Here is a 16743-nt window from a genome sequence, read left to right as displayed (position 1 = left end):
TGTAAAACCATGGGTTTACCACAAAACCTATGGTGTGTGCGCGCACGTGTGTGTGTGTGTGTGTGTATGAGTGCGTGACAGAAAGTAAATAGAGAAGTAGAAATAGAGAAAGTAAAATTTTATATCCAAGCATTTTTATCATTTTAGGTTGTAGCCAATAGCAACAATTTACTGCAGTGTGTGTGGACATAAGATGGACAGGACGACACAGTATATGTCTATAAAATGCAAGAAATGCATATGCAACACAGCTACATAGTAAAAATCTGCTTCTTATGTGTTGTGTAGGCTGGCATGAACAGGTTATGTGTTCAATGTGGATGATGTGTTATGATACAGCATCTTTCCAGATGGGGCTTGTGCTATGTAAACTTACACAAATGTGTACAATTTCAAACTAAGTTCAAAGACTTAAACATCAAAGTGATAAAAAACGTATTTGAGATGAAAAAGTGATTAATACTTATTTAAGATAAACATGTTTTTCCCCAATATCTGGGAGAGAATAGAATTTTCTTCTCTTATTTCATATTATCACAAAAACGAATAGCACTTTAATCTATAAATAGTCCTCTACTAGTGGTAAATGACAAATATTAACCATAAATTCTGTCTATATCACTTGCAATAAGGCTAAAATAAACATCTGTAAACAGTTATACATAAATTTGTATGACTGGATTGTTTTAGAATACGAATAATGCCGTGGGTCCACTAGACCCACAAACATTGTCTAAGTAACAAAAATATGAACACCACACGAGGGTTAAGAACAACTTACCCATTGAAATACTGTACACATTAAATCTGATCCTTAAATTACAAAAGTGAGGAACTTTTTTAAATCTCATTTATCTCAAACTTTTTGTGATACATCTCAGTCTGAATGGATCAGATTTTAAAAAGTTTTTCATCATCTGGTCTAAGGCACTTAATGTAGGATCATACAAAGTATTGATATTATTTGGAGCCCAGTCTAAAACTAAACTTCTCTCAAGTCTCCTGGCATCACTGTATCTTTACTACAGCAACCGTTGGACATACACTACACTACCCTGAACAAATGGATCAGACTTCATCGCTTGCAAAAAGTCAGTCCCAAAGATTGGATTTGAAAGCCAAATCAAGTTTGTGTGCAGTGTGAACAAAGCCTTGGTGAGCACCAAGAGAGCACAGAGGCAACATTAATGCATCAAAGTGGATAACCTAAAATAAAATTAAATAGTCACTTCCTCAGTTCATGAGTCATCCCTTCAACTCTAATTGAAAAGTGAAACATGAAGAAAAGAAAGAAAGGGACGAAGAGGAAAAGACAATGCGGGCAATGAGCACAGAAATCAAAGTGGCATTAAAGGGACATTCCACTTGCTCATATGCTCATTTTCCAGCTCCCCTAGAGTTAAACATTTGATTCTTACCGTTTTGAAATCCATTCAGCTGATCTCCAGGTCTGGCAATAGCACGTTTAGCATAGCTTAGCACAATCCATTGAAACTCTTGAGATGGTCCTCACTGCAGAACACGAGATCCAGGGGGCAGGGTTGGATCTAGATACAACTCCTCACCAATTTATATACTTTGTTCCGCCAAATGAACCAGTATATTTGCATTGTTGCAGCCCGCAATTAGTTGCATCCTGTGGACGCCAACGTTTGCTCTTATCAGTTTAAGTGTACGTTTGTTTAGTAATATAGTCGAGAATGATTCATAATTTAGTAAGTAATGATCACAGTTACTGTAAGGGGAGGTAAGGGAGACGTTCCCGACAGGGTGATATCACTGAAGGGATATATTTGTGACCCACTTGGCTGGACATTATCCCACTTATTAAACATAAAAACACAAATTTATTTGATATCTTTTATTAGCACATTTAAAAAAACGTAAACCATATTTAGGAAACCTGTTTCCTAATGGCTGTAAGCAAAGACGCTTAAAACAAGTTTAAAGTCCCTACAAGATAAACATTAAATGTATTAATTTCTAAATAACTTGCCATATATATGTTAAACATTATGCATATTTATACTGTATACGTTCATAGGTATTAAACTGCATGTGGTAAGATTACTCGTAGTGCCAGAAATGTTTTACTCCAAAACATTATAGCAAAAAACTTACATTTCACCTTTTATTGTAGTCATAAGTAAGGTTTGTTTTTTCTGTTAAAAGAATAACTTAATGTAGTTACGACTCAATGCGCAGTGGAAATGGTAACGCAACAACACGTGTATGACGTGTCTTGTGGTAAAACTGCCGACCAATCAAAATGCAGTGGGAAGAGATCTCTGGATTTGGATCCAGCTCCGCCCCTGGATCTGAATCCAACCCTGCCCCTGGATGTCGTGTTCTGCAGTGAGGCGCTACTGAAACTCTTTGGTTATTTTTAGCGGGATGCTAATGGTCTAATCAGATTCAATGGATTGTGCTAAGCTATGCTAAAAGTGCTAGTTCCAGAACCGAAGGTCAGCTGAATGGATTTCAAAACAGTAAGAATGAAATGTTTAACTCTAGGGGAGCTGGAAAATTAGCCTATTTTCAAAAAAAAGTGGAATGTACCTTTAAGAGATGCTGAATGGGAAACAGGGCACAACACTCCAGGACCATTAAGGTAATATAAAAAACACTAAAATAAAATGTACAAAACAACTGAAAATGAACTGAACATTAATAATCAACAAAAAAGCATTTATTTGTGTGATCGTGATGATAAAACAACATGACCCGTGTCTCTGTTTGGGAGAAGACATCCCACATGCAGATTGCACTAAGACGTGCAATGCCAGTAAGGTTACTCATACTGGTAAGAAACATAAGCATTAGTAAATGAATTAAATCACATTAACTCAAAATTAGCAGTTTTTCAGCATTTATTGATTAACTAATGTTAACAGTTATAATACTTGATTTGAAAAATGTATTAGTAAATGTTTAAATTCACATGAAATAAGCTTTTTAAATGCTGTGGAAGTATTGGTTAATTCATGTTAGCTAATGCATCAACAACCTTATAGTAAAGTGTTTCTGCGATATAAAAACCCCAAGGCTCTAAAAAATAACAAAATGAAAGATGAGCAAACTAAACATTAAAGGAATGTCAACAGGCCGCTTTTGAAATACCAGCTTAGCATGACTTCAAGATGACAGAAGAAGCGATCCGGAGAAAACTGAAGACCGAGGCACAGTAGGGAAAAGCATTTTCCACGGCACTATAGAATAGCCAAGGACTTTAAGATGAGGGCGAAAGGGGATATGAGCTCTGTGCACGAGGGGCCGACGCCAACACAGAGATGAGAGGAAGAGAGAGTCGAGCAGAGAGAAACTGGCTGTTCCTCAGTGTAATGAGAAAAATAACTGCATGATTTGGATCCACACATTGGCTTAGAGGACACGGTCCCCAGTTTCTGGCCACTCGAAATGAATGGCTCTGGGTTTTTAGCCGGCTGCCAAATCAAATAAATTTATTCGAACGCACAGGAAAAGCATAAACAAGAAAACCGATGGATATCAGAAACATTTTTCACATTAAAGCCCCGCTGGGTAAATTAGTAATGACTCATAATGGCAGAACCCTTCACATGGGAGGCTGCTCCAAAGATACTCCATTAGGATGGCAATTATTAACCGCTACATTAAAACTGTGTGTGTGTGTGTGTGTGTGTGTTAAATTGAGATACCGTACATCCACGCCTCAGTGTCTAACAAATATTGTGTCATTCTCTGCCTTTGATCGACAGAGTGGAACTTAATATAATTAAAAGTCAGTGTCATATTTCCTATGAGACAGACACTTGCATCTCAGCGGCTTACTTTGGAAGTCAATGGTTACAATCAGCTGTGTGCTTACCATCATTTATCAAAAAATCTTTTTTCTTTGTTTATCAGAAAATAAATTCATATATTTTTGGGTGAACTATCCCTTTAATCAGTTTCCATAAAGGCACACCGTACAGTACCTTATAGACATACAAATAATATTTGTATGTGTGCTTCCTCCCTTGGGATCAAACCCATGACCTTTGCTTGCTAATGCAATCTAACAATATTTGTCCTAGAGTCCAAGAAAATGGGACAAGCCTAAAATGACCGACATAAAAGTCAAACGTGGGTGAAACAAGATCAAATATGCTTTAAATAAATCAGGAGCTCATTACAGAGTGAAACCCCAGTGTGCAGAACATGGTAATACACCAGAGGTTCAGAGTAAGAACAGAGGATGTTATCTGGAAAATGGCAGGAAGCATGCAAAAAGAGATTGATATTATTACAACCCAATGTTTATTTCTCATCCAAGCTGAAGTGTAGAAATATTTTCTACTATGTTTGCATATAATGCAGAGAGAGTCAACAAGACTGTTCTTTCTTACCCAGAAAACCTTTTTTTAAAACTCAACTGTAATTTCTTAAAACAGCAGGAGACAATTTGGTAACCGAAGATAAGCGTAAAACTATGACAAAGCAATTACGAAACAATAAACAGTAAATGGTGTGCTGAATCTGTGTGTGTAGCTTGGTGCCGAAAGGTTTAATTGCTTCTCAATGGGACACTTCACTCACCGATTAGGTTGGAGCGGCCGTCTCCCAGCGGGTAGCGCTGATATCGTGACACAGGAAAGGGAGGCAGCTTGTGGAACTGGGAATGCAGCAGGGGCTCGAGTCTAGATGCCGAAGGGTCAGAGGGGTAAAACAGGTTGAAGATTTGAGAACACGCAGGCCGGAGCTGAGACACTGCGGGATAGAGGATGTGTGGGGGAATAAAAAGATGGAAAAGTTTTAGTTAAACCAATTTGACCTAAAGCACTGTCAAAATTCAATGCACATATGATTAAAGGAAAACACCACAGTTTTTTTCAATATTTTACTATGTTCTTACCTCAACTTAGATGAATTAATACATACCCTTTTTTTTCAATGCGTACACTTAATCTTTGTACAGCATGTCTTGAATGTGTTAGCATTTAGCCTAGCCCCATTCATTCCTTAGGATCCAAACAGGGATGTATTTTGAAGCCACCAAACACTTCCATGTTTTCCCAATTTAAAGATCAGTAGTGATGATGTAACTGCGCGCCAAGGAAAGTGCTGCAAACTAAGTGCTCTTCCGCCATACTATATAGTTCTCATTTTTTAAAAATCACCACGTTTTATTTTGTGCCACCATACTTACTCACGTAACTACTTATGTAAGAGTCTTTAAATAGGGAAAACATGGAAGTGTTTGGTGGCTTCTAAATTCATCCCTGTTTGGATCCTAATGAATGAATGGGGCTAGGCTAAATGCTAGCACATTCACGACACGCTGTACAAATATTAAGTGCATACATTGAAAAAAGATAGGGATGTATTAATTTATTTAAGTTGAGGTAGGAACATAGCAAAATATTGAAAAACGGTGGTGTTTTCCTTTAAGAATTCTGGGAAAACGTTTTTTTATGAATGATAAACAAAGAAATGGCAGTGAATGTCAGGACAGGACAGTGTGCCCTAGATCATAAATTGGAGTCTGTGATTTACACTAACCCTGGACAGCAGGCAGCACGGTACGTCTCATGGCCAACACCAGTCCAAGAGGACAGCCCAGAAAAAAACAATCTGATACCTCAAAGTCAAAGCGACCTGGATTCAATACCAGATTGGTGCCGCTGCCTGGTCTCAGATCTGTTCCATCTTGTATTAGACTGCAAACACAAATATGTACTTATAAGTACAAATATGACATTTTCAGGAAAAAAGTTATGCCTACACAAGACAAAGAGTATTATGGGAAGGTTATCAGTTTTGAGCATGATTACCCTTCTCAAAACATCAGTGGTGGTCCCCACCAGCATTGGCTGTATTCTGAATGCTGGTCCTCAGCATGAGATTCTGATGTTCCCAGTCTCCTGTGTACTTCTCAGCTAACTTAAGTCTCTGAGGTCGATGTGACCATGATGGTAGCTACCATTTATCAGCTAATTACTATTACACAAGCTGGAGAATGACATACCGAACTAGTCAAGCATGAACATTTACAATGGTCTTAGCTGCTGCTCTTTTCAGCAGTTTAATTGTGATTTCATTTGCATTAAACAGACACTTTTAAACAGCAGGACCTACAGTATATTCCAGGTGTGCACTTTATCAGCACGTGTTTGCACTGAAAAATTAACCTATGGTCTTGCTCATGGTACCCTCTCTAAAAATCTAATTTTGCCACCAATGGATTATAGAAAGAAACACTGGGCATCCTTCATGACTTCATAAGTTTCTGTGTACATTGTTCTGAAAATAAGTCACTTGCGATAAAGAGTATGTGCTATATCACTTTATTTTGGTTAAAGTCAATATATACTATACCTATACTTTTTGTATAGGTGTCACAAACAGTGACTCGTGCTTCATCAACAAGATCCGCTTTAAATGACAACAAGTCAACAATATTTGTCGACTTTTGACATCTCCGCCTTCTTTTTGCATTCTTTTGTTACTATGTCACGCTACAACACAATGACAGGAAAGCTGCTAAAGACTTTGACTGGCTATCTCACCTCAGTCATAGTGTGAAAAGGATGGGGTGTGCGGGGTATACAGGGCTCCAGGGATAGATGATTGGGCTAGAGACATGAGAGAGCTGAGGTGTATGGATGAGTCAAGTGATAAGTCTCCCTCAGGACCAGAGCTATCAGACGTGTGTGGAAATCATTGTCTAGTATATCTCACTTGACTATATAAAGACCAAATACATTGTAGTTAAAGCTGTGGTTAAAGCTCAGTGTTGGTAATGAAAAGCTTCCTGGATCAAATCTCGCAAGAAGCAATGAACCATCACCATTGTACCCTAAAACAAGCCACTTACTGTAACCCCAAGTTGCTTTAGGTGTACAGTAGTGTTCCTTTGATAACTGTAGGAAAGCGACAAAAAAATTAATGTCCAAGTGTGACAAGGTACATCCTCAGTGCTTTTTGAAGCCATCAAGCATGCAATGAGCAAATATTTCTTGTGGATATTGTTTTGCCTCCTTGATTTTACTTTTTTTGTTTCTTTGTAGTTTCTTGGGCTTTTGTACCTTTGTGCACTTTTATATATATATATCCATGCATGATTTTTGTGTTTGTTCAACTTGTATAGTGCACTTTAAAGTGCACCCATTTCATTGCTAAAAACAACGTTATTTTGGGAATTTGGTATAGACCCTTTTACAGCTCATGTGATCAAATAGCCTGCGCGCGCATTTGGGCAACAGAAGTGGTGTTATTCCCCACTGGTTCCAACGTGTTAGCAACTCAAAAAGTTTATTAAAATGGTTTCCCAGCATCAAAATGTCTGGTTGTTGCGTTTGGTTGCACTAATATATAATATACTAATATACGTATGTATCTGACAACTTTATATTTGGCCATCTGCTAACGTCTTCCATCCACTCCACTATAGTACACGGATATGGTTGCTGTGTTGAAAAAGTTGATAAAGTCAACTTTTTAAAATAACTTTCTCAATCTGTGTTGCTTCGCTGCTGACTTGACTTAAATTTTAATGCACCATCCAAGTCATTTGAGTCCATTTTGCTGTCATTTAATGTTAGATAGCCTGTTTGCGTCTCATTGTCGGAAATAACTTCATGGTTGAAGAGCTTTAGGCAAAAATGCAACCAGGTTAAATAAAAATGCCCCCTAAATTCAAGACAATTAAAGGACAAGTTCGGTATTTTACACTTAAAGCCCTGTTTTGAGATTGTTTATGATGAAATAGAACGGTTTTGACTGAAATTTGGACATATGCGGCTGCCCCGAGAATTTTCGCGTGTTTGTGTTTCAGCTCAGACCTCTACAATGGGTTTAATGGTGCACTGGAACAATCCTTCCTAAAATGCATTAAACTTTTATTTACAAAGATGTGAAACTCACCGAGTGCTCAGGGGTGTTCACTGATATGCTCACACAAAAGTCGCTGCAAAATATACATTCCAACAGGTTTTATCGTAGTTTTTACCAACTCCATTGACATGTATTAGATGTGCTGTGAGGTACGGTATTACTCCGCGCCGTGAACTTTGTTTCTATTCTTGCAATTGGCAATGGCAGATTAGCGCCACCACCTGGGCTGGAGTGTCTATTATTCAAGCTCTCAACGGAAGATTATACGGGTGTGAGGCGTTTGGAAAAATAGGTCCACAAGTTAACAACGAATGCTAAAACAGCTGTTGGAAAGCATCTTTTGCAGCTATTTTTGTGTGAGCATATCAGTAAACACCCCTGACCACTCGGTGAGTTTCACGTTTTTGTAAACGAAAGTTTAATGCATTTTAGGAAGGATTGTTCAAGTGCACCATTAAACCCATTGTAGAGGCGGGACGGCGAAACCCTGAAAATACTCAGGGCAGCCGCATATGTCGAAATTTCTGTCAAAACCGTTCCATTTCACCATAAACAATCTGAAAACAGGGCTTTAAGTGTAAAATACCGAACTTGTCCTTTAAGGGCCAATATGACCCTTTACAACAAGACATTATCAAAATGTGAAAATTAAAGTGTCGATGACAGCATAACATTCTGTTCCCATTGCATCAGGTTACTTTTTACACATAATTTTTGCAGCATTGAGCATTACAACCAATCACAGTTGTGCATGTTGAGTGGATAAATGTAATAGCCAATCAGTAGCGTTTAAATGGGTTTTCAGAGCAATAAAATAATTTGGTTACAGCATGCCGAGCCTTTTATAACTTATCATAAACAACAGGGTGCAGATGCAAATAGAGATTCATTGTACTGTGAAGTCAGAATTATTATTATTATATAGAAGCAGAAATGAGTCATTGACTGTTTCAGTGTTGTTTTCTGGCTTTCTTTATATTTTTTCACAGTCATTCATGCATGAAAAAGCAATATAATAACTCATAAACTACTCAACTTGTTAAAACCTTGTTTTTAAATGTATTATATTCTAATTTTGTGCAAATATATATATATTGCCCACCAAGAATATCTGCCAGCCCAGCCTTTTATAGCCAGCAACAACAGGCTCTTGCAGGGAGCCCTGGTAGATCGAGACCTATCGACACTGAAGGTGAACTCCCTACATTTCAAACTCTTTAATAACGTCAAGCTGTGGTGGGTGTAGTTTTTTTTTTGCGACTTTAGCAGTGAAAATTACATATTATGCCTTAAGAGGGCCAATATTATTCCCATTATTACAAGATGTAATATAAGTCTCTGGTGTGCCTAGAATGTGTCTGTGAAGTTTAGATCAACATAACTCAAAAGATCATTTGTTATAACATGTCCAAAATGCCCCTATTTAGACACTTTGACCTACTGAAAGTCACTCTGGATAAATGTGTGTGCTTAATGACATTGTACAACAGTATAAAATGATACCATCAATTGCTTGCTCTAAATGATGGCGAAGACATGACGCTTCAGTACACAGGAAGCTCAATACAGGAGCTCTGCTGGAGTCCTGCGACAAGAGCCATACCAAATAAATCTCACTTGTCACATCAATGCCCCACTAAATAATGATTAAAAAAAGATTAGAAGTGGATTGCTTGGTCCTTGGTGCCGCTGTGCCATTGAGCAACTTCTGCAGAAAAAGCTTCAGTCTGTCGGTGCCTATTCGTGTACACGCAGACCGACTGTGACTCAGTCTATTAATAGCACTGCAGGCAGGCAGACGCGACATGCCATCACGCAGCCAATATTGATAAACAGAAACGCAGCGAAGCGTGACGTATATACGGATGGCGTGGCCAGGAGGACACATCTGGGTAATCCTGTTCTGGCTTCTTATTGCAAAAAGAAAAACATTCATAAGAAAGACTATAGATGCCAACATGGTTGAAAAAAGCATTTCTATGAAGGTTAAACAAGCTTATTTAGCTGTGGCCTGTGTTTCTGAAGGTGTGCTGTACCTGCTGAGGAACGGGTGATGCTGACTGCTGGAGGAGTCTCCATCGAACGAGTCGCTCTGTTTGCGGTTAAGCGGGGTTTTCCTGCTCCGGGTTTCGCTTGGGGCGGAAAGGTCTATGTTGCTTCTGCTGAGTCGCTTGCTGGAGTTCAGTCTCGGACTGACCTCAGGGTTGTCCTGAGTGGCCAGGATAAGAATTACTATTTGTACATAAGCAAATACAGGACTGTGCAAAAGTACTGTGCTTTTCCATTGCATAGTACCGCCCGGTACAGCTCACTTTTTGGGGGATTTTCCACTGTGTACCAACACTGTAAAAAATATGCAGCAACATATATTTTTATGTTACTTTAACTTAACAAATTAAGTTAAACAATTTCAACTTGTTTTTATCAGTTATGTCAAATCATCACATATCAAAACTAGCAAAAATAGCAGGCTGTTACGCTGCATTTTTTTTACAGTGTACCTGATACTTTTTTAGTACAAGCTTGGTTGAGGTTCTAAGCAATAATAAAACATGACATGTAAACACTGCTACTATTTGGTTACTATAACACTGCAACAAAAAAATCTAATGGTGGCATGGTTGCCGAAGACTTTTACACAGTACTGTATGCCTTCTGCTTTCACACAACAGGATTTCATTATAAGAGTACACTATCTTATCAAATCTGAGTGCTTGAAGGCACAGCGTACAGTGTATGCCCTGTGATAAATGACACCAGATTGAAAACAGTATTGCTCAGTCTATGCTCTTTAATAGATCAAGAGAATGAATGGAATTCTCAGTTATGTTATCCCTATAATAACTCAGATGTCGTAATACTCATTTGAAAAATTATTATTATTATATCACTGTATATACATCAAATCTGAGATGCAACTGTTCTTTTAATCTCATTATTGTTTAATAGAAAAAAATGAGGTATTAAAAACAATTTTCTAACTTTACAGAAATCACTCAGTAAGCATTGAATATAAAGAATTTAAAAAGATAGAGACATTATTCAATAAACGGTTTACATGCAACTTCATGCATTTGTAATTACATTTTGTATATTTTTGCCTACAGGTAAATTGCCTCATCCATATTATTTTAAAGTCCCTGTAAAGTCAATCAAGAAAATTGTTTCTAACCATGTTATTAATGTTAGAAAGGTATTGTTGAAACATGCCACAAAGACAATAAACTATGTAGTACTGAATTGCAGAGATCGTTAAACAGTTTTCCCCATTTCTGAGTTCAGGATTTTTTAGACGAGCCACTGCGCATGGCCTTGCCCCTGACACAATCGCGAGCATCCATTGAGGTTGTAACGGTATTTAAAAGTTGAAATATCCCATAAATCTTGTCTATTGTTTAAATTGTTTAATTGACAATTCTGTATTATGGTAAATGAACTGCATTTATATAGCGCTTTCATAGACCGATGGCCATACAAAGCACTTTACAATTTGCCTCACATTCACCCATTAACTCCCACATTCATACACCGAATTCATACGTATTATTCTTACATACATTTCTTTTATTCATGTATGTTTATTCTTTGTCATTTGTTTTAGTGTGTCTGTCTTCTGTAGCTCTGACACAAAAACAAATTGCAAATTTAGCAATAAAACATGCATGTCTATTTGTATCTGTATTTTTATGTATACATGTAAATTACTACTATAAAAGAGCACTATTATTATTATATATATTATTATATATTTTTATATTTTATTCTATTCAATTTTTTTATTCGATTCAATTATATTCGATTCTATTTTATTAATTTCTATTATTTTCAATATTTTTTTTCTATTTTATTTTTTTCTATTCTATTCTATTCTATTCTATTCTATTCTTTTCTTTATTTATGTATTTATTTATAGATTTATTTATGTATTTATTTATTCGATTCGATTATTTATTTATTTATTGTATTGTATTGTATTTTCTATTCTATTTTTTATTTGTTCTATTCTATTCTATTCTATTCTTTTTTATTCTTTTTGATTCTATTCTATTCTATTTTTTCTATTTGATTCTATTCTATTCTATTTTATTAATTTATATTATTTTCTATTCTATTCTATTCTATTCTATTCTATTCTATTCTATTCTATTCTATTCTATTCTATTCTATTTTCCATTCAATTATTTATTTATTTATTTATTTATTCTATTTTATTCCATTCTATTTTCTATTCGATTTGATTATTTATGTATTTATTTGTTTTTTATTCCATTCTATTCTATTCTATTCTATTCTATTTTATTTTTTAATTCTATTCTATTATATTTTTATTTTATTTTTTAATTCTATTCTATTCTATAATATTCCATTCCATTCTATTTTTTATTCAATTTGAATATTTATTCTATTCTATTCTATTCTATTCTATTCTATTCTATTCTATCCTATTCTATTCTATTCTATTCTATTCTATTCTATTCTATTCTATTCTTTTCTATTTTTATTTTTTAATTCTATTCTATTCTATTCTATTTTTTTTATTCTATTCTATCCTATTCTATTCTATTCTATTCTTTTCTATTTTTATTTTTTAATTCTATTCTATTCTATTCTATTTTTATTTAAATTTTTTAAACCTATTCTATTCTACTCTATTTTTATTTTATTTTTTATTTTTATTCTATTCTATTTTTATTTTATTTTTTATTTTATTCTATTCTATTCTATTCTATTCTATTCTATTCTATTCTATTTTTATTTTATTTTTTAATTCTATTCTATTCTATTCTATTCTATTCTATTCTATTCTATTCTGATGCAAAGAATGATTCAGTGTGTTGATGTACATACCTTTAAATTCTCTGTGCTGTCATATCGGCTGTTGTGGATTGGGCTGTTACTGAAGCAGAGAGCATCAAAACACAGCACACCTCCTACACAATCACCCAGCAGACACACCTGGACACACACAAACAAACAAACACACACAAACACAAAAAGTGAAGAAGAATCAGTTTATTACGATGCACAATCATCACAGTCAGGCAATCTCAGGATTGCTTGATGATAGCTCAACCTACAGCGCATAACGACAGTCAACAACACTTTGCATAAACAATGTAGAAACAACACAGCTGCAACTCATCATATTTTTGTCTGCTGTTTTGTTTGATGATTAGCTGTTTCTTCACAGTGGGCTCAAATACCAATAAATGGCACAAGCAAACAAATCCACAGGTCTTATTATCTTGTAACAACAGATGAGACCGTGCCACATTGTATTTTCAAACAAAAATGATTAATGCAAGGCAATGCTTTGTCAAACGCAGCCCAATATTACACACCAAAATCAGAGGGCTTGTATGTTACTCAGGCTTTATTTAAATGCTCCTCGGAGCATCAGCACTTGACACAGCCCATAACCGGCGTTCAACACTTCAGGAGATCATTGTGCGTACTGAATAGACAGGAGAACGTTATTGAATTAATCATGTGAGATTATGGAGTAAGGCAAGTGGAAAGACACCCCCTACACACATCTTTTTTGTCCAAAATGACTCATCAGTGATGAGTCACTGGCCCTGTCAGAGACTCGCACACCCATCCTGTTACTTCTCCGGATGCTGTTTGTCTCTCGAATAATTCACCGATAAATGAGCACTGTCATTATTTACTCACCCTCGCGTCTTTTCAAACCAACATGACTTTATTTCTTTCATAGGCACACAAATGGAGAGATAATGAGGAATTATAATAATCAATGTGTTTCATGTAACCACAATCAAGCTTAGAAGAACTGAGACATTTTAGGATCTCACTAAAGGACTATGGAAGCTACAGTATTTTAAATGAATCTTTCTTCCAAGTCATATGGTCCACTTTTATGCTGCCTTTGTGTCATTTTGATTAAAAAAGGCACAGGCATAAAGATGGTAAATCATAAAAATAATCTTTTTTGATACAAAATGAAAATTGATCTGGGACCACCTTAACCTGCACAAGGTCAAACTTGTTCACTGCAGATCAAACATAAATCCATGATTTACAAATGTAAAAAGGTCTAAGTTAAGACCACACAAAGGTTACTCACCTGGCCTGTGAACCCTTGCCCTTCTGGACATTGGAGAAAGCTGTGGTAGACCTGGTTGGCACGTGCGATGACGGTACCCACTGCATCTTGGTAGTGCGGGGCAGCTATAGCAAGTAGAGGTAAGGCGGCCAGAGGGAGATGATCAACACTGCTGGACACACAACTTTCATCATAGCTGTAAGGATTCAAGCTGGAAGAGAAAATCATTTGATTATCTATATCATCTTTTTCTTTCTTATTCTCAGTATTTGTACTTGGTTAACCAGCATGTATTGTTGGTAAACAGCATTATGATGCTGGTCCACATGCCAGAGCAGCACCAGCAAAAAAAGCCTTTTATATCAGATGCGAATAGGAATTGATGAGACTCACTACCAGTGAGAAAACCAAGGTGCTTTATCATGCTGCAGTGCATGAGTGTGCATTCATGTGTGCATGACTCTACATCACAAAAAAGTGAAAGATTGCCTCCATCGTTGTCTCCTTGAACATCTGTGCTAAGCCCAGAGCTATCGATCAGGCATGGCAATTAGCAACCTGAAGGCACTCACAAAGAGACAGCGGTGTTCAGGGCAGGACCGTTTATAATGGAGGAGAGTGCTTCCTCCTTAGAGACCAGCCAGGTCTGGGGCAGAAGATCTGGAGTAAAAGCGGTAAAATGCCACCTAGTGGCAAAATGACCATGATGTGCCGCAAGGAGTGCCTCTATGGAATTCCCAGGAGGAAAGACGTTGTTTGCTGGAGTGTGGCATTGCTGCTCAATGATAAATTGACTGTTGAAAGTGACCACAAATGGATCTGGCTGATGAGGACCTGGTAAGCAGCGGTTGTGAGCATCTCTTATTTTCGGTCCCTCACCGTGTGCGCCTTTCATGCTGTATCTATCCAAACATTTTACCCTTAAATTGTGTCCTGATGGTGGCCTGTCCTCTGACTCCTGACAAGGGCAAGGCTAATGTGCTATCATCCCATGAAAACAACAGTTCCTGTCGTGTTTACATGAACTTACTGGCTGGAGAAGGACAAAACCATTACAGTAACAAGCCTGTGGACCAGAGGCCAGCCCAATTAGACACGGTTCACAGCAGGAGAGGGTTCAAAGAGCGCCTCCAAACTGCCCCCTCACCCAGCATTCATTATTTATTTACAGTCATGTAATTAATTTTGGGTCCATGCGAGCAGCTGGTGCTGTGGCTGAGGATGCTGTACCTCCTGGGCAGGGCTAAACTAATATCACCGGCTAGCAAAGTGGCAATGACGTCTAATTTAAAACGAGGCGAATCTGAATGGCAAACCAGTCATTTTAGGTAATGACTGTCCTTTCTGAGATTTTATGGCTGTCTCACCGAGTGTAACCTTGAAGGCTGTGCTTTAAATTCAAATGGCTGGGTAGGAAATGATTCTGAAAAACAAACCATCCGCACACAACAAACTACAGTGTGGTACAAAATGTAGGCTAAAAAACAGTTTGAACACACATGAAAACAATAGTACATGTGAAACAGCGGCTTAGGTTGAATATGAATATATTATTAAAAAGGCTTTTATTCTGAGCTGTCAACACACCTTACCGGAGATTAGTATAAATGCTCAGCAAAGAGAGAACAAAGAAAAGAGCACTTTGAACTGTGCTGTTTGTTATAAAATATTAATGCTGGTATTTGTCTGGTTTCCCTCCCTAACACTGGGAATACTAAATTGCTACAAGCGGGCTAACTTTGATCCATTTAAAGCTTGAACAAAATTTTTTCAAAAATACCCACTGTGTACTTGACTGCCCATGCAAACTGACGTTTCCTAGTAGGTATAGCATTGTATTAGCAGTGTAAAAGGATGCAGATGTGATTCCATGGGGAACCACAAACATGCAAAAGCATGCAAAAACATGCCAGATGTAAAAATATACCTAACATCAGTGTTGGAGGTAACGCATTACAAGTAATGTGCATTGCGTAATAATATTACTTTTCTGAAGTAACAAGTAAAGTAACGCATTCATTTATAAATGTACACATTAGTATTTGAGTTACTTGGGGTTTAATACTGAAGGATGTGACCCCAGTACTCTTAAATGCAACCTCTTATCTCCCTCTCTACACAAATGAAGACCCCTGCACTTCCCGCTAGCTTGCTCCACGGGCTATGACTGCCTGCCGGGTCTCGAAATAGCCAAGATCAAGCTGAGAAAGGGCAGAGGAAAGATTTTTGATCAATAAAGGACCTTTAGACTGCCAAAAAGCTTTTGCACAAACACAAGCACGATTCGAAACTTAAGTTTCCTTTCACAAACACTGCTGCATGAGTAAAATCTTACTAGAGATCTCATTTGTAAACCTTATTTGTGCTCGCTTCAAACCATCTTGTTTCCCGGGAGCAACAGGAGTCAGATAAAAGATATTTATCTGAAAAGCCTTTGTAAGCTGCATTTTTCAATCCCTCAATCAACTTAACCTTGGAAATGGTAAATATTTCCTTTTCCTTTCCATGATGTCAGGGAGATAGCAAGCCGCAGTGGGTATAAAGCACTGGTATTCAAGGTAAAGTGTGCACATTTTTTATTACATTACACATTAAATGTGTGAGAGTTTAAGCTTTGTGAAACTACAGAAATTAGCATCCATTTAAGTGTATGAATGGGTAGAGGTGGGGACAAATTCGCATATTCATCTATGGTCCAAGTGGTCCGATTAAGTAAAGGTGAAGATTAATCTGCATATTTATAGACACTGAATGAGGGAACTGCAATCAAGCTGTTTTTAAGAATGTAGAAATTACTTTTACATGTACTAAAAACTTTAATA

At 36.9% G+C, this 16743-nt stretch overlaps 1 protein-coding gene across 4 annotated transcripts in view; it reads right to left on the bottom strand.

The window, feature by feature from the left end:
• Window positions 1–16743, bottom strand: part of pitpnm3 (PITPNM family member 3) — a 117028-nt gene that overhangs the window by 22031 nt on the left and 78254 nt on the right. For all 4 annotated transcript variants that reach the window (XM_065281029.2, XM_065281031.2, XM_065281030.2 and 1 more), the window contains 5 exons: window positions 13943–14132; window positions 12703–12810; window positions 9891–10063; window positions 5521–5678; window positions 4558–4728 (listed from right to left, as the gene is read on the bottom strand). In XM_065281029.2, the coding sequence (XP_065137101.1) occupies window positions 4558–4728; window positions 5521–5678; window positions 9891–10063; window positions 12703–12810; window positions 13943–14132 (800 nt within the window). The remainder of the gene's footprint in view (window positions 1–4557; window positions 4729–5520; window positions 5679–9890; window positions 10064–12702; window positions 12811–13942; window positions 14133–16743) is intronic.

The sequence above is a fragment of the Paramisgurnus dabryanus genome, chromosome 8 (assembly GCF_030506205.2).
Source record: "Paramisgurnus dabryanus chromosome 8, PD_genome_1.1, whole genome shotgun sequence".
NCBI classification, from domain to species: domain Eukaryota; kingdom Metazoa; phylum Chordata; class Actinopteri; order Cypriniformes; family Cobitidae; genus Paramisgurnus; species Paramisgurnus dabryanus.
Note: the sequence above shows the minus strand (reverse complement) of the source record. Positions and strands in the feature narration are given on the sequence as shown.